At 41.7% G+C, this 17,332-nt stretch overlaps 5 protein-coding genes across 7 annotated transcripts; 3 read left to right on the forward strand and 2 right to left on the reverse strand.

Moving 5' to 3' along the window:
* Positions 1-1,644: 1,644 nt before the first annotated feature.
* On the forward strand, positions 1,645-3,176 carry LOC111600210 (protein-lysine N-methyltransferase EEF2KMT). The gene is made up of 4 exons (XM_023316230.2): positions 1,645-1,669; positions 1,827-2,012; positions 2,071-2,857; positions 3,061-3,176. The coding sequence occupies exons 2-4, from the start codon at positions 1,938-1,940 to the stop codon at positions 3,165-3,167; spliced, it is 969 nt and encodes a 322-aa protein (XP_023171998.2). The 5' UTR covers positions 1,645-1,669; positions 1,827-1,937; the 3' UTR covers positions 3,168-3,176.
* Positions 3,177-3,210: 34 nt separating this feature from the next.
* Positions 3,211-5,820, reverse strand: LOC111600209. The gene is made up of 3 exons (XM_023316229.2): positions 5,599-5,820; positions 5,271-5,528; positions 3,211-4,355 (listed from the first exon to the last, which is right to left on the reverse strand). The coding sequence occupies exons 1-3, from the start codon at positions 5,657-5,659 to the stop codon at positions 3,232-3,234; spliced, it is 1,443 nt and encodes a 480-aa protein (XP_023171997.2). The 5' UTR covers positions 5,660-5,820; the 3' UTR covers positions 3,211-3,231.
* Positions 5,821-7,456: 1,636 nt separating this feature from the next.
* LOC111600214 (heparan sulfate glucosamine 3-O-sulfotransferase 3B1) lies at positions 7,457-9,169 on the forward strand. The gene is made up of 3 exons (XM_023316236.2): positions 7,457-7,600; positions 7,657-8,129; positions 8,650-9,169. Exons 1-3 carry the CDS (start codon positions 7,457-7,459, stop codon positions 9,155-9,157), a joined length of 1,125 nt encoding a protein of 374 aa, XP_023172004.1. The 3' UTR covers positions 9,158-9,169.
* Positions 9,170-10,023: 854 nt separating this feature from the next.
* LOC111600192 (glutathione hydrolase 1 proenzyme) lies at positions 10,024-12,375 on the reverse strand. Of its 3 annotated transcripts, none has more exons than XM_023316201.2 (5): positions 12,195-12,375; positions 12,012-12,138; positions 11,100-11,955; positions 10,683-10,876; positions 10,024-10,625 (listed from the first exon to the last, which is right to left on the reverse strand). In XM_023316201.2, exons 1-5 carry the CDS (start codon positions 12,289-12,291, stop codon positions 10,118-10,120), a joined length of 1,782 nt encoding a protein of 593 aa, XP_023171969.2. In that variant the 5' UTR covers positions 12,292-12,375; the 3' UTR covers positions 10,024-10,117. The 3 variants fall into 3 exon arrangements, with proteins under 3 accessions (XP_023171969.2, XP_023171971.2, XP_023171972.2); XM_023316203.2 differs by lacking the exon at positions 10,024-10,625 and adding an exon at positions 10,967-11,030 and having other exon boundaries at positions 10,732-10,876; XM_023316204.2 differs by lacking the exons at positions 10,024-10,625; positions 10,683-10,876 and adding an exon at positions 10,886-11,030.
* Positions 12,376-15,955: 3,580 nt separating this feature from the next.
* Positions 15,956-17,278, forward strand: LOC111600187 (succinate dehydrogenase [ubiquinone] iron-sulfur subunit). Its single transcript, XM_023316195.2, has one exon. The coding sequence runs from the start codon at positions 16,086-16,088 to the stop codon at positions 17,178-17,180; it is 1,095 nt and encodes a 364-aa protein (XP_023171963.2). The 5' UTR covers positions 15,956-16,085; the 3' UTR covers positions 17,181-17,278.
* The last annotated feature ends 54 nt before the right edge of the window (positions 17,279-17,332 follow it).

The raw sequence follows: 17,332 nt of genomic DNA on the forward strand, positions 1-17,332 counted from the left end.
TATTATATTAGAAATGTATATTAGTTTTTTAAGTTTGTAGATCGCCCGCTGACCGCATTGCGTCGGCACTTGCCATCAAAATACGAACCTACGGTAGACGCCGTTGCAGCCATATCGCTGGCGTCGTGCCGCCATCTCGAACATCGCCACCTAACTCCAACAGTGCATGCAACGTGTTGCCACAGAAAGTGTTGAACTCTAAACAGCAACGCACAGCAGTCCCCCACATCATCAACAACCAAACCAACAGAACCGAAAGAAGCTGCTATGCGATCGCTGACCGCCAAACGAAACCCTTCGGCGAGTGGGGGCAAGGCTTCCTGTAGCAGCGCCTGAGCGTTGCATGTGCGGCAAGGTGACGTGCACGATGCCAGTGATGGTTGCAGCAGTGTTGCGGTTGCCACATGACGCAACGTGGACAGCGGGCGATCGGGCCAATTGAATAACATCACAAATTGGCCAACAAACATTTCTTTGAACACATCAGAAATGAGTACACAATAATACTGCATCTATTTTATATAATACTTTATTTTTTTTCAACCGTATATATATAATTTTTGAGGAAACAACTTAATATGGAAGGAGGCCCATTTGGGCGTGGTAGTTGATTAAATAAGTTATAGATTTACATGCATTTTATACGTTTAGGCAAGAAAATAACAGTAAAGAAAAATAAGAAAAACAGAAAACTTTCAAGAAAGAAAAAACAAACCATGCAAAATGACATCGTAAAATAGTATAAAATACATTCTTAAAATGTATACAATCTAAATATATACATAAATGTATTACGAATATGATCTATTCTATATATATATACACTTAACTTTACATAAATGTTTATGGAACTTACAAGATATTCATACAATATATAACAGACAAATAACCCCTCCAATAATGCACTTAAACGTACAGAGATTTGCATAGTTTGTTGCATTCAAACAAAAATACAAAAAAAAAGATACAATATAAAACTTATTAATGTTTTTTTAGCATACAATAGAAATCGTAAAAAAAAACAAAACAAACAACAAAAAAAACCCCCAGACAAGAACTTAAATAAACGGTTTTTTCTAGAGAAAAAGCCAAAAAAAAACAAAATTTGTTTTTTTGTCTGCGGTACAGTTGCGACAAAACGTAAACCGTCGACGTAACAACTGTGTCAATAGGTGTGCAGTTGTATGGGTGGATGTGAAGCTTTCGTGCGGTTGAATGCAGTTGTTAAAGGACAAGTGGCGCCATCTATGGGACGCATGATGCACTCTATTCTATGCAGTTTTGATGCAGAATTTATAAGAGCTTCCAGTTACGAATACACACATAAATATTTGAAATTAGAAGCAAATCTTATATTGATATATCTTTGCTTACGCATGTATTACTTATGCATACAAACAAAGGTATGTATGTATTAGCTATTCATTGTATTGCATGTTTGAGCTTTACATGCATTTGTGTCTGACCTCGAATGAATACGAGATCATGAAATAAGTTGTCGTTCAACAATCTAAAACAAATAGGATTAGTCATAACTATATTGCAATAGATTAGACAATTCATATAATTTGAATGTGACATCTTATTGGAAAGACAAGTCGCTTTCAAATGCTCTATAGCAAAGTATTTAATGTTAGATAAGACACACACGTATAAACCTTTTCCTCAGGTAAGCGTTTAATGTTTGGTATTAAATAAATAAGGTTTGTTTTAAGTTCAATTACTTTTTGATACTCCAAATTGTATATGTTATATGTTGTGCATATATACATTGTATTCTAATGTTACAAAACATGTAACAACGTAACGTCGTCTGGTCTATAAAGTGTATTGGTATAACAGCTGTTGCGTTGCCAGCTGTCTGCAGTGATTGGCAGCGCTGCCAGATCGAGTCCACCCGTTCGCTTGAGCATATTGAATTTTTCACATTCATAAATATGGAGAGCAACAAGTTTGACAAATTGCGGCAGCAATTTCTATGTTGCTATCCCGTTAATAAGATGGCCTGGTCGGTAAGTGGATATGGAGTATTTGTAAATTGGAAATTGTACTGAAATTATTGCCATATAGACGTTGCATCTGCCGCTGGAACTGGATGAGCAACGTGCTTTGATCGCTGCGACCTGTGGGCATCCGCTTAATCAACGGTTTCCGGTGCGCCGCAGTTACCAAGAGGCGTTCGTCAAGCGTCTGATGCATGTGCTCAAGGATCACGATGAGCTGCACGACGACATCTACGACAGCCTATGCGGCCAGCTGGCGAAAACCTCATTGGATGCAGCGCCAGCCACGTCTACATATGCCTATAAACATTATATGCTGCAGTCGGAGGAGCACATCACGCTGCGCGAGTCCAATAGCTTTGTCAGCGAGGGCACCACTGGCCTCTGCACTTGGGAGGCGGCCTTGGCACTGGCCGACTATCTGCTCGAGCATCCCAATCAGCTGCAGGGCAAAAATGTGCTGGAACTAGGAGCGGGCACTGGCTTGCTTGGTATACTACTCAAGCACAAGGCGCTGAAGCTTCCCGTGGGACAGGTGCTCGTCACAGATGGCAGCAACGCCTGCGTTAAGTTAATGCATGATAATATTTCCTTAAACTTTGATGATGCCAGCGAAGAGGCAACGCCACAATGTGCGCAGCTGCGTTGGCATGAGATCAAAGAGTTTCCCTGGTCAAAATATGCAGCGCCTGATCTCCTACTGGCCGCCGATGTTATCTACGATGATACTCAGTTCTCGTCGCTGCTAGCAGCCCTTGACTTTGTCTATGAGCTGCGCGGCAATCGATGCGAAATGCTGTTGGCCAGCACGGTGCGCAATGTGGATACCCTGCACACGTTTATGGAGCAGCTAGGTGAGTGGAGCTGATGACACATCAGTTAACATATACTATATATATATATATATAGCATATATAGATAAACTACGTTTACATAGAGACCATTTCGAGCTCATTCTCATTTGAGTACTCAGAACCTTACGGAAGAACCTAATTTATCGTAACTCTTTGAAGACATTTGAGTTGATGAGTTAATGAGTGTGTTTATATATTTGCAGAGCTACATGAATATCAGGTAACGCCCTGTGCCAATGTCTCGGCCTGTGCCAGTCATTTTTGTCGGGATCACACAGCTGCCGTACAAATCGTGTGCATTAAACGTTAAAACTAGTTTTAATTAAACAATAATACCATAAACAAAAAGAAGAAAAAAAATGTAACAAGCTGCATCACTGGCTGATGGTTGGGATGGTGCCATCGTTTAGCCAACGCATATTGAGCTGCTCGATCTGATGCTTCATGAAGATAATGCCATAGACCTCGTGCTGAATGTCCAGCAATTTGGAGCGATACGTGCGTGGCACCTTCATGCCGACGACCAGCGCCAGCAAAGACGTGATAATCATGAAGACAAAGCCCTGGGCAATCAAAGTGCTCTCGTCCTTGGCATAGAAATACGAGTTCTCCACATTGGCCACGAAATAGTAGTAGACAATGCTGGTGCTGACCAGCTTGAGCGTGTAGGAGGCAAAGATGATGCATTCGGTGAAGCGCAGATGCGTTACCTCCAACAGCACAATTTGCAAACTCGAATAGCCCAGGCCAAAGAGTACCAACAGTATCCAGAAGGTCACCTTGGAGCCGGTCGCACCGTAGATAATCATGGCTAGCATCGTGACCAGCAACAGCAGCACTTGCGTAGTCACAAAGTGCACCTTGGCAGAGTAGAAGCACAAGCAGACGATGGTCAAAGCACTGCCAGCAAATATGACCCAGAACATGGCGTCAATATGGGCCAGGTCGTTCAGACGCATCGCATCGTTCAGAGCAAACCAAAAGACTAAAAATATGAAGAGTGCATATTGGATGGCTTCCACAAAGAGTAGAAGCAGCGTCACGTGCCACTGTTGATTCTTGGTCACATAGAAGAACTGCAGCCGCTTGATCACATCCGAACGTGACTCAAAGATGCTGCCATTCGCATTGGCAATCCGTAATTCATTGTCCAGACTATTGGTAATGTCCACCGTGCCCAGCACATGCAGCACCTTGAGACCAAGCAGTACGGCCAGCATGATGATCGCTATGGACAGATAGGTGGCAGCAAAGTTCACATAGATGCCATCGATTAGTTGCTCCGTGGTCGCCACTTGACCCGTATATAGCTTCAGATTCTCCACGTACCTGCCGCCAATCAAACTAACCGCCGAGGCAATGCCCAGCAGATAGCAGCAGCAGCAGCCAGATATCATCAAAGCGCGGCTGTTCTTCGCGCTAATCGTGTGCAAAAATCCATAGCCGGCCACAAAGGTCAAACTGTGCGACACATACGACATGTAGGCGCCCACATGATCTGCGATAGACGATATAACAATTTCCAGTTTATCAGACCGTTGATGCAGCAAGGAAACAGACATAAATAATAATAGGGAGGGAGAGAGAGAGAGAGATAATAAATTAGTATAAGCAAAGCAGTTGAGCAATAATTGAAATTATATTAAGATACATTGAGCATTTCTAGCATTTCAGTAGCATGAGTTAATCTATCTTGAGTTAATCTATCTTTAATCTACATGAGTTAATCGTTAGAGTTCAAACTATAGCTATGTCTATAACTGATATACAATTTTGTTATACGCCTAAAATTGATATTTGTATTAACTAGGTAGAGGTCGCCGCTTGTGTATTGGATAGGTGTTTTTTAATATATATATTATACTTGTACCACTTATATATAGATATAGCTAACTGTAATGCTGTTTTATACTTTTTTCATTTTAATTTTGACTTGCATTTATATTTAGTGCCTTAATAGATTTTGATATTTTATTAAATGTTTTAATATTTGAAGAGACGTAATATCTTGGAATTTATGTAGTTTAAAGTTAACTGCATAAAATTGCATTATTCATTATTTCTGTTATTCTATAAGACTTATATGATAATATTCCGCAATGGTTTTATAGATAAGCCACAAATTTTTAATTGATTCTTATAGAACTGTGCTATATATTGAACTGTCAATTTGACCAGTTATCTTGAGATTAATTGTAATTCGTTTACTTTAAAAATCAATCGCCTGGAAGTTGATGGAGTAATCTTGTATAAAAGAAACATTTTCCGTACAATTTCTAATTATGAGCCCAAACTACAGGGCGAAATGCTTTAGCTGAGAAACTAACTTGCATGTAAGCAGAATACAGTAGATGTCTGCTTGTCACTAATCAAAAGTATATATATACCAACTCCAATTGGAATGCAAACTCACCAAGGCCATCGGCAAAGTAGAAACAGCTAGATATTAGATGGAAGACGCCCGCGACCATGAGGATGAGTGGCTGCCAGTAGATAATGCAGTGCTTGATGCACTTGATGGCCAGAAAGCCGACGGCACAGAGCAGCGCCAGGCAGGCGCCCAGTATCAGAGGGCCATAGTCAATGAGTTCGCCATTCAGATTCCGCTCGGCCACAAAGGAGCAGAGCGTGTAGCCGAAGATCAGTCCGCAGGGCAGAAAGCAGAGGCAAACTGCGCAGAAAAATGTCGAATTAGATTAGACGCACTTTACATAACGAATCTTCGGCCGGCTGTCACTCACCCACATAACTGGGGGCGTATTTGAAAAACTTGTGCACACAGGTACTCCATAAATTCGTCATTTTCGTGAAAATTTGTTCGAAACTCGTAAATGCCTAATGCATAGCAGTATTAATTTGATATACTAATTTGATTGTATGTCTATTAGCTTTTGTTTCTTGGCCAGCTAATGCCAGCGCAGACGTTAGAAGTGCGAGTGAGCCCAGTTAGTCAAATGTCAAATCAGCCAGCGTTGATTCTGATTAGATAAGGACACACAAAGAGGCAGCACCTGCATGATGACTAATCCCAGCTAGAATGATATAGTGGTCCCGACGTGGATAAACGGATGCCAACGTTCACTGATAACAAGGCAGTTGGGCTGTTTGCTAATTCAAATTCATGAGCATTGCGATTTGCCTAACGAGAGTGACGGAGACAGCGAGAGAGAGAGAGAGAGAGAGAGAGAGAGACGTGAAAAGCTTAGAAGCAGCTGATAATTAACTTAATCTTCTTTTTGTTATTGGCTCTAGCTTTGATAATGCCCTTAAGCACCGGCAGCTAAAAGCTCCCCCGGGAGCGTGTAAACTGTGCGCTGCTTAAGTGAAACAAAAGCCCACCTCAGCGCCCATCCACGCATCTGTGCCGGCCGCAAGTGGTGGGTGGGCGCTTGTTTAGGGGGCTTTATCAGTTTGTTTACTTTTGAGCACAAGCCATCTCAAGGGTTGTGCAGCAGAGACACAGAGAAGCAGAGAGCAAGTATAAAAATAAGAAGATTGTCGCAAACTTTAGCAGCTCTCTCACTTAGATAATGAATATTCCTATAATTAATATAACATTATAATATTGGAAATATTTACATATATATATGTATATACATATATATATATATATATATATATAAGATTTATTTGAAAAAAAAGTGAACCTGCAGAACGTGACAAAATTCCAGGAAAAAGGCAATTTTTTAGTTTGTAAGTCACGTGAAGTCAGCTGCGCGCAATTTGTAAGTCACGTGAAGTCGGCTGCGCGCAATTTGTAACTCGCGTGAAGCTGGCTGCACCTAAATTTGTCGCTGTGCCGGACGTCGATTGTGCAGGACGCTGATCTTGCAGTTTTGCAAGTGTCGCTTCCTACAGCGGCTGGCTGTGGAGTCGGTGGTCTAGGTCCAGCTACAGTTAAGTATTGTTAACTTATTTATTATCAGATAATTATCTCTTGAATTGGAAGTAAGTTAAGACCTAATCTACATAGAAATATTCACTACTTTATTGAGTTAACAGTTGAAATAGGCAACAAATATATTGATAAACTTATATGAATAATATAATGCTAATAGTCTTATGTGACGTCATGCGAGAGTTGAAAAAATGATTGCCTACCTTTTGGGGCAAGCTCAGGACTGGCTGGTATAGAGCAAAAATGCAACAAGAAATAAAAGTTATGCAGAGAAAGGCAGTGAGAGAGAAAGAGACAGCAAGACAGCAAGAGGAGAGTAAGTGATAGAGAGAGTGAAAGCTAGAGCGAGAGCTTGCGTTTGCGCTTGTGACCCCAGCAGACGACCCAGTAACAAGGACTTTGTTTCCTTTGCCCGCCTGCTATCACTTCCGGAATTTCGCTGCGTTGAACAACAACACAAAAACTTTGCATACAGCTGCTGTTGGCAAAGGTGCAAGTGAATTGGTTTGTTTCTGAATGATGGTGAGCGCATTGTAGATCCTAAACGCTGCCGCTGGGCTATAGCAAATTGAGATTTATCCTAATCATGGCACGAAAGCATATCCAAAGCGGCTAACTGGCTATCGGCTCTGTGTCTGTGTCTTTGGGTGCCGGTGTGTGTGCGTAAGCGTGCGTGTGTGTGTGTGTGTGTGTGCAGCGCAATGTATGTGAGCATCTGGTGCCATAGCTTGAATCTAAGCAGCCGCAGCCTGGCCATTGTCCTGGTGGTCTGCGTAACGCTCGTCTACTTCTCGTACAGCTTCAATGCCTGCCTCTTGGCTAGCATCAGTCGTACCCTGCAGCAGGTGAGTCTCCTAAAATTGCCATCTGTTCAGCTGGTTGCTCACTTAATTTCTAGCAGAGCAACCTACGCAATTTGCTGACGCTGCAGCAACGCAACGCAAGCAGCGAAGCAGAAGCCACCAGCAACTCCACCGCCAGTTCCAGCGCCAACTCCAACTCAAGCTCCAGCACGACGCCGATCTTGAATAGCACCGTTAGCAATGCTATTGCGAGCGTGGATGGCGCGCCCAAGTATCAAATGTTGCGCCAGCAGGGATTGCGTCCCTCGCGCCATTTGCCCGACACCTTGATCATTGGCGTGAAGAAGAGTGGGACGCGAGCTTTGCTGGAGTTCATACGCCTGCATCCGGATGTGCGTGCCGCCGGCTCCGAGGTGCACTTCTTCGACAGACACTATCAGCGTGGCCTGCGCTGGTATCGCCACCACATGCCCTACACCATCGAGGGCCAAATCACAATGGAGAAGACGCCCAGCTACTTTGTCACCAAGGAGGTGCCACAGCGCGTTTATCATATGAACACGGCCACCAAGTGAGTGCTGAGCAAGACCTAAGAAACTGTAAAAATATAGTATATATAGAGCAGGTCTGTGTCTGATATAATGTGATAGCTGAAGTTGAAAATTATGTTTTTTTTTTTCTTAACATATTTAGGTAAATTCGGATTATCAAAAATCTGTTTGAAAACATTTTTTAGCTAAAATTTTTATAGGAATTTTCATAGATTCATAGATAATTTTCAAGACTTTTAATCTAAGATATAGAATATATAGGAAACATTTAGAGCTAATGGTCAAAAAATAGATTTTTTTATATTAGATATTTTATCATGATATAAACATATAGACTTAGCCAAGTGATTAGATTCTGCAAGGATGTTGCCTGCAGTTGCCGAGCAGAAAGCTCAGGTCTCAGAGTCAAAAGTCCTTTCATAAAGAAAAGTAGCTCAGATTGCTTAATGCTTTTATAGGCACTCCCATTAAGGCCTAAATGATAGCTGATTATTATATGATTCATAGCTAAAAGTTCTCTCTTCTATCTCCATCTTATAGACTCCTAATTGTAGTCCGAGATCCGGTTACTCGTGCCATTTCGGACTATACGCAGGCGGCGAGCAAGAAGGCGGACATGAAGCGATTCGAGCAGCTGGCCTTTGTCAATGGCAGCTACTCGGTGGTGGACACCAATTGGGGTCCGGTCAAGATTGGCGTCTATGCGCGCTACTTGGAGCACTGGCTGCTGTACTTTCCGCTGTCGCAGCTGCTCTTCATTAGTGGCGAGCGCTTGATCATGGATCCGGCTTATGAGATTGGACGTGTTCAGGACTTTTTGGGTCTGAAGCGAGTGGTGACCGAGAAGCATTTCTATTTCAATGCCACCAAAGGATTTCCCTGTCTATTCAAATCGGAAGCACGCTCCACGCCCCATTGCCTGGGCAAGACCAAGGGTAGGAATCATCCGCATATCGATGCCAATGCCATTGAACGGCTCCGGGAATTTTATCGGCCGTTCAATAATAAGTTTTATCAATTGACGGGCATTAATTTTGCCTGGCCCTAAAAAGGCAAGCAGAGAGAGAGAGAGAGAGAGAGAGAGAGGGAGAGAGATGTTGTTGCTGCGGTATTAAGCAACAGACTGATATTGTTGATTGCATTTTTTATACATACCATTGTTCTTATACATAGAAGATATATACACTCAATTATATATATACATATATATAGAATTTGCATAGCTATGCAAAGATAAAGACACGTTACGTAATTCTGTGACGTCAGTGCTCAATTAAATGCAACAATGCGACAACAGACAAATCGAACAATACTCACACTATAAAACGGTTCCTTCTCTCAACGCACACACACAGACAGACACACTACTACAGCAACAAACTCCTATTATATATATATATACATATATGAACGCATAGACGAATAGAGCTTAATATGAATTCCTACAGAGTATGAGCAGCTAATTGAAGAGATAGCTACGCCTCCACATCCTAAAGTAATTAATTATTATACATAAAATATAAATGAAATGTACTGATAGCATTCGATTAGGCACAGCACACGCACACACATATTCCCTACGTTTAACTGATATGCAATTTATACATACTTATATATATACAACTACATCTCCATCTACATCTACATCAACATCAATATATATACATACATATATATATGCATAGCTCAAGATCTCAATTGCATGTTACGAAATGGCCTAGCTGAACAAATTTCAATTATTACAATTTAATAAAACTATTTCGTAAAAAATAAATCAAAATATAAATTAAGATAAAGGCTCTTATGTGCAGCTATATATGGGACCTAGAAATTAAAATTTATAGTAAAGTTTTAAGAATCTGATAAATATCAAGTTGAAAGACAGATTTACTTTTCAAATTAATAACTTAGAATTATAGAGATAAACGTTTTTCTGCTTTATATAAATTAGAGTTGTTGATAGTTGAGTCCTAGAAAGATGAGCATCTAGTTGTGTCTAGTGACCAGCTTAAAATCCAGCCACACCGCCTATTTTACGATAGTCCGAATTGATGCTAATGCTGTTGTTATCCTGGGCAATGCCACATATGACTGAGCCGCGATTTCGATAGCGTTCGCACCGATGTCCTTTGGCTTGCAGGCTGTGAACATGTGCTTGCAGCATTCCGTATTCATATTGCAGCACATTGGGCAGCATCTGGTGATGAAACCTATTAGCATCAATGGCCACCTTGATGTTCGCTTGTTGCCAGAGTATGCGAATTATCAGCGGCACAAGAGCAGATATGATTTTTGTTCCACCAGCTGCGCCGACAACCAAACGAACTTGTCCAGTGGATCGCTCTGTTACAATGACCGGACACATTGAGGACATGGGACGGGCTGCAGGTGTTATCACATTCATGCCATCTATGTATGGCAAGTCGAAATAGTTCTTGAGTTGCTTCATTGAGAAGTCAGACATGGCATTATTGAAGAGCACGCCCGTGCGTTTGCCCATGCGCCCGCTGCCAAAACTGCAAAAGGGATATGAATTTGAGCACGTCTTAAGGTGTACAAACTTTTGTACTTACTAAAAATTTATGGAGCTGGTTACTGAAACAGCATCATTGTTGTGCAACACCGAAATATGCGATGTGCCATGCTCATCACGCGTTTCTATATGCCTAGATGCACCATAATGCTCCGAGTTGTTATAGGTTTTCGCATGATCCATTAGTTTGGCAATGCTGGCGGCATACTTTGAGCTTGTTAGCTTGGTCAGCAGCTTGGTGTGCAGAGAGAACATACGTAAAATGAATGATTAAGAAACATATACATAGAAAGATATATACTTTTATATAGACTATAAACTAACTAGTAACTAAATTAACATTGTTCACAACGTTCTTGCTCATAGAATCAACAGAGACAAAAGATACCTTGATGAGAAAGAGAGAGACGTATAGAGTTGATCAATCTCTTTCATATGTATGAAATATATAGCTCACCACTTTGTCGGCTTTATCATCCAATTGCCAACGTTGAACAAATCCAAATTTTAAAGCCTCAATAATGCGATGGATTGCTAAAGCATCTAAGTCACTTCCTGCTGCGAAGTCCGCACGATAGGTATGAAGTATGTTCAATATAAGGCCAAGAATGTGACCGCTGCCTGGTGGCGGTGTCAAGTGCAAATCATACTCATCTAAAGGTACGACTATTGAATCTTTTAGCTCAGCTTGGGCGTACGTCAAGTCTGCCTTAGTTATGCCACTGCCAATGTCGTGCAAGTCAGCGTACAGTCTTGCTAGCAGCGATCCTTTATAGAAGCTGCCAGGCCCAGCTATAGACATGTGTTCATATGTATCGCACAGCTGCTTGGGTGGCTGTATGTGACTGCCAATAGGCCAGAAGTTATACGTCACAGGATCGACAAACATTTGACGTAACAATGTATCGCTTTTGATCATGTCCGCATTCAATATTAGCGCATCGTACTGATGTTTGTAGAGCGAATAGCCGCTGTGGCACAGCGAGAGCGTAGGTCGAACCAATTCCAACCAGGGCAGCTTGCCGAAACGCTCATGGGCCAAGGCATAGCCCAACAGTTCGGTGGGCACAGCAATTGACAAGCCAGATTGTTTTAACTGTTGTTCGCTCGCAAACACCGTAAAGTTGTCCGCATGCAGGGAACGTGGTGCCATCTCCCGACTTAGAATCGTATATGCTCGTCGCTCGTTGTGCATGTAAATGTTCATAATCATGCCGCCACCGAGTCCCATGCTTTGCATACCAATAAGCCCGTTGCAGAGTAAAGCGGCTAGTGCAGCATCCACTACGCTACCACCAAGTTTCAGTGTTTCGCTATAAGACGAAAACATGAACATATGTAAAGCTAAATATTCTGTAGAAGCACATACCTGGCGATCCGGCTGCAGGCATCGTTATCTGTGGCTATGCCTGCGCTCTTGAATCGGTGCAGCGGAGAGCTGGAGGCCGGCAACGGCTCCTCAGGATCTGGCGGAGTTCTTCCTGCATTTCGTTTGCCTGTCATAATATTTTTTGAAATATTTTAATATTCTTCTTCAGTTCTTAACACTTACCGCTCTTTGCCGCAGGACTATATGCATATATTGCGATTAGGACGCAAACTAAAGCTAAGCTAAGCACAGTTCGATTAAAAATCAATTGAAAGTGCATAGCGCTTCAGTTTTCTCATACTTTTATCCACATTTTATTGCAATTTGTTGCATTTTGTATTTGTTTTCCGCTCTACCAACTCAAAATGGAAATAAACACAGCTAACAATCGACTTATCGATATTTGGAGTTACTAATTGGAATACTCTTATGCGATATTTGTGCCAAAAAGTACTCGCTATATAAATAATCGATGCTTTTGGCGGTATTTTGTGGAATTTAAATTAAATTAAAATAAATGCAAAGAGAATTGACAATTTGTTGAAATATTGAAACAAAATAATTTTATTCCGAAGAATTTATAATTATATTTTATTTGAATTGTTTAAAATGAATGCAATTAATTTGAGTTGGGAAATAAATAATATATTGAAATATTGCTAAGAGTTTATTTATATTGGAACATTTATATTTGCCATTATAAGGGACATAAATTGTTAGGCCTAAGGCCATATATACAATGTTTGTATATATATATTTTTTTTTGTGTATAATTTCCTTAAATGCCAATGCATTCAATTGAAATTCTTTTAAATTAAAAACAGAAAATTATATTACATATCAAAGTATAGTTAACTTTATGTGCATTTACTGTTGAATACCTGTTATGACTGGTCGAATTGGATAGTTGGTTACATAATGTGAAAACACTTGATGCATTATGTTCATGCTCCATAGTTGAGTTGTACTATTTAAATATAAATATATTCAAAAATGAATACCATCTCTGCATAAGTAGAAGAGAATAGAATAGAGGTCAATCCACTTTGTTGCCTGCATTGCAGCCGTAAGAGTAACAGTAAAATTCTGCATGCCTCAACATCTCTTCGGAAAGAACTTCTACATAAATATATTTATAAATATATATAATTGAAGTCGTGACGATATTAAATGCTGTCAGTTGGCAGAGACTTAATAAATAAAAGTTATGGCACCTTTTGTAATTGGATTTTCTTTGGTCACCAGCCTTGCCAGCGTTTCCCATATACATAAGAATTGTAATTGATTTGTGCATCCGCTTGCCGTAGAGCAAATCTGCAAAATATTCACATTACATATGTATGTGATTGTATTTAAGTACATACAAATCAACACGAATGTGAATGAAAATTTAAAAGCCATAAATCTTGCGTTTTTATATCGCACTAGCGTGGCAATCAAATTAACTGAACAGAAGAGCTCCATCAAACAGGAAGAGACGGTCCGGTTCGTTGATCGTTTGGCTCATCTGGGATTGCAATGGATGAATGGATCTCTCGCACTCTTTCTCCCACTGTCTCATTCTGTGCATGTGTGTGATGATTGGAATTGGTTGGCATCTCGTCTGCCAGCATGGCTAACTAATTCCAGCACGCGTCTCAAACAACTCGCATGTATGACGAAATGTACACGCCAAATGCCTCTATCATGGCACCTGTCAGACGTCAGCGACGGCTTAACAGCTTAAATGACTCAACCGGCAATGCTCAGATAGAGAGAGAGAGAGAGAGGGAGAGTAGGAGAGGAAGCAGGCGGTAGCTGCTGCTCCAGATTGTCAGCCTCGTCAACACCTTGGCAGCGACAACAACTCAACCCAACATAATTTGCCTCAAGTATTTGTATGTGATGTAGTATTTATTTTTAATAACACTGTTCAGCAAAATCATTGAAAAAAATTGATAAATAGGCTGGGTATGCGCATGGGAAGGTGGCTATATGCATGTGGAGCCTCGACTTTCGAAACCCTTTGGTACTTTTAGAATTACAATTACAAGTTTTGTTATAATCCGTTTTCCTCTCTATGTTTTCTTGTATCTCCTATTGTCTCCCTCTATCTCGCTGTCTCTTATTCTCTTCTGGCTCTTTCTTATTCTCGTTCTCAGTCTCTGTCTCTCTCTGTATGTGTCTGTGTCTCTGCGTCTCTGTCTCTCTATCTTCCTCTGTCTATCTCTTTTCTGTCTCACTCTTCTCTCCTCTATCTCTCTCTCTCCTCTCTCTCTTCTCTCTCTCTCTCTCTCTTCTCTCTCGCTCTCATCTCTCTGTCTCTCTCTTCTCTCTCGCTCTCATCTCTCTCTCTCTCTCTTCTCTCTCTCTCTCTCTTCTCTCTTCTCTCTTTCTTCTTTCTCTCTCTCCGCCACCTCCTCATTGCTCCTCTTTCTTCTACAACCCCTAGGACAGCCTATCGCATCTCTTCATATGCTCGTCCCATAGATATGTCGTGTGTTGGACAGTGTTGTGAACAAACGTTGACAATGTTGCCGGTGATGTGCAGACGGCAGGTGCAAACAGGCGCATTGCTGGAATTGCCTTTTAATTGTCTTTGGCTGCTTTGATGTTTGCTGTTGAGTCCATGGCATAAAAAGTTGATGCAGTTAATCTGGGCAGGCTTAGCGGGCGCTTTTCTAGCGACTGTCATCGATTGCATCTCGAAGCAGGCACGCTCCACGACACTCGTCGAGTGTTTCCAAAAAAGAAAAAAAAATAAATAAGAGTCGAAGTAGAAGTAGTGCATGTTATGCTAAGAGTGTGGAGCTCCTATTCGTGCTGCTCGAGCAAGTGAAAATATTTGGTTTTTCGCGCGTAGATCCCGATCCGCTGCCGCTGCTGCTGCTGCTGCTGCTGACATGTTGCTGTTGAGTTTTATTTTTAAGGGACGGGCCCACCATTCCACAACAATTGCGACGCATTTGCGGCTGCTGTTGTTGCTCTATATTTATAGACCTGGCCCTGAGGCCGTTTTCACAGTTGGCTTCATTCAATGGGCCTGCGGCTCACGTCCAGCGGCAGCGACTCCCTGATCTTTTGCATGTGTCGACGCCCCTTCGTTTGTTCCATTTAATGTGCCCGCTGTTAGTCGGAATAGTTGCCTCTACTTGTACAACATATTTTACTTTAATTGCGTTTAATTTGAAAATCACAAGCACTTGGCTCTCTCTCCCTCTCTCTCTCTCTCTCTCCATCTATCTCTGTCTCGCTCGTTGATTGTCTGCGCATATTGATGTCTTGCTGATTAGTTCAGCGGTTCAAGCGAAAATATTTTAGAATGTTTACCACGGCTCTGTCAATCGCAAATAACATTCGAGTTTACAAGCCTCAGACATAAATCAGCTGGCAAGCGTAATGCCAAGAATCAAACCAGATATATATATATATATATATATATATATATATATCTATATATACTTTTATTTGTATCACCTGAAAGCAAATTCATTTGATCCTATGCATTCTTCAGGCAAATCTGTTTCTTTTTAGATAAATTTATTTTTTCCTCAAAAATAGTTTGATTTAGACATTTGATGTGAGCTCCAATTAAAGATTAAAGTCAACTTTTTTTTACAAATCTAGAAACTCAAAGTTAAATTCAGAACAAAAAAGCTTAAGTTTATATAAGTGCGCCCACTTTGGGCGTGGCAAATGGCCAACTATAAGATCTTCAATACGATATTTATGATAATCTTTGAGGCGCTTTGGAAGCTAAAAGAGAGGGGAAGACTATGATAGATTGGAAACAACCTGATAGCTAGAGTCTCTATATGTCTCTCCCTATATCTATATATATATATGTATTTTAAATTTTGTCTATGCCTTATTTTTGTTTTATTTTCCATCTAGTTTCCCTTGGCAGCATGATCAAATTGACCTAAGGCTCGCCAGTAGTCGAGTGTAGTCATTAGTTAATATACGATCTTAGGTAGAACAGCTCCAGTAAATTACAAATATCGAGCGAATATTTAATTGAGTCCAAATTTATAATAAATTTTGTGCCATTTTTAGTGCTGAACACGCATAAAAGTAATTGAGCCGTAGCAAAAGATGCTTCGGCTTAGGCGACGATTGCGCTTCTTGGAGGTGGCGATGCGAAAGCAATTGCTCAGGCAATATGTGATTCCCGTCATGTTGCCCATCGATGTCGTTTTCAGCAAGGATGCGGGTGACAAGAAGAAAGAGTTAAGCAAGAGCGGCGAGCCGAGTAAGCCCAGCGAGCCCAACAAGCCCAGTGAGTCTAGCAAGGCCGGCAAGCCTAGTGCGCCGGGCAAGCCCAATGCGCCCAGCGAACCGAGCAAACCCAGCAAACCTGGCGAGCCCAGCAAGCCCATCGAGGCCAAAAAGGATGGCGGTAAACAAGGCGACAAACCTCCAGCAGCGCCAAAGCCGGCGGAGAAGAAGTCGACGCAGCCGCGCATTAAGACCTTTGACATATATCGCTGGCATCCCGGCGGCAAGCCCAAAATACAAAAATACCAGTTAGACTTGAACAAGTGCGGCAGCATGGTCCTGGACGCACTTATCAAGATTAAAAACGAGATGGACGGCACGCTCACGTTTCGTCGGTCGTGCCGGGAGGGCATCTGCGGCTCCTGTGCCATGAACATCGATGGCATCAACACGCTGGCCTGCATCCAGCCGATCGAGAGTAACTTAGGCAAGCCGTGCAAGATCTATCCGCTGCCGCATCTGTATGTGCTGCGCGATCTGGTGCCAGATCTAACGCGCTTTTATGATCAGTATCGCCAAATAGAGCCCTGGCTGCAGCGCAAGGATGCAAACAGGAAGATCGGGGAGAAGCAGTATCTGCAAGCGGTCGAGGATCGCACTCTGTTGGATGGACTATACGAGTGCATATTGTGCGCCTGCTGCCAGACCGCCTGCCCGTCCTATTGGTGGAACAGCGATAAGTACTTGGGCCCGGCCATCCTCATGCAGGCCTTTCGCTGGGTCATCGATTCGCGTGACGAGGCGACCGAAAAGCGTTTGAACTACCTATCGGATCCTTGGAAATTGTATCGCTGCCACACCATACTCAACTGCACCAACACGTGCCCCAAGAACCTGAACCCAGCCAAGGCGATCATCCAACTCAAGCAGATGCTGGTCGGCATGAAGAAAAAAGCCAAGGCGAAGCTATGACAGATAAATTGGCTCAGAGCCCTACGTGAACATACCAAAATTTCTAATTTTACATTTCTTCTCAAAATGACATGTAATCCAGTCGAATGTGAATGTCTTTTAATTTTTTTAAGATGAAGATAATGACGAATATAGTGTTTAAACATAATATA

The sequence above is a fragment of the Drosophila hydei genome, unplaced genomic scaffold, assembly GCF_003285905.1.
Source record: "Drosophila hydei strain 15085-1641.00,03,60 unplaced genomic scaffold, DhydRS2 tig00000232-arrow-arrow-pilon, whole genome shotgun sequence".
In the NCBI taxonomy this organism is placed as follows: Eukaryota; Metazoa; Arthropoda; class Insecta; order Diptera; family Drosophilidae; genus Drosophila; species Drosophila hydei.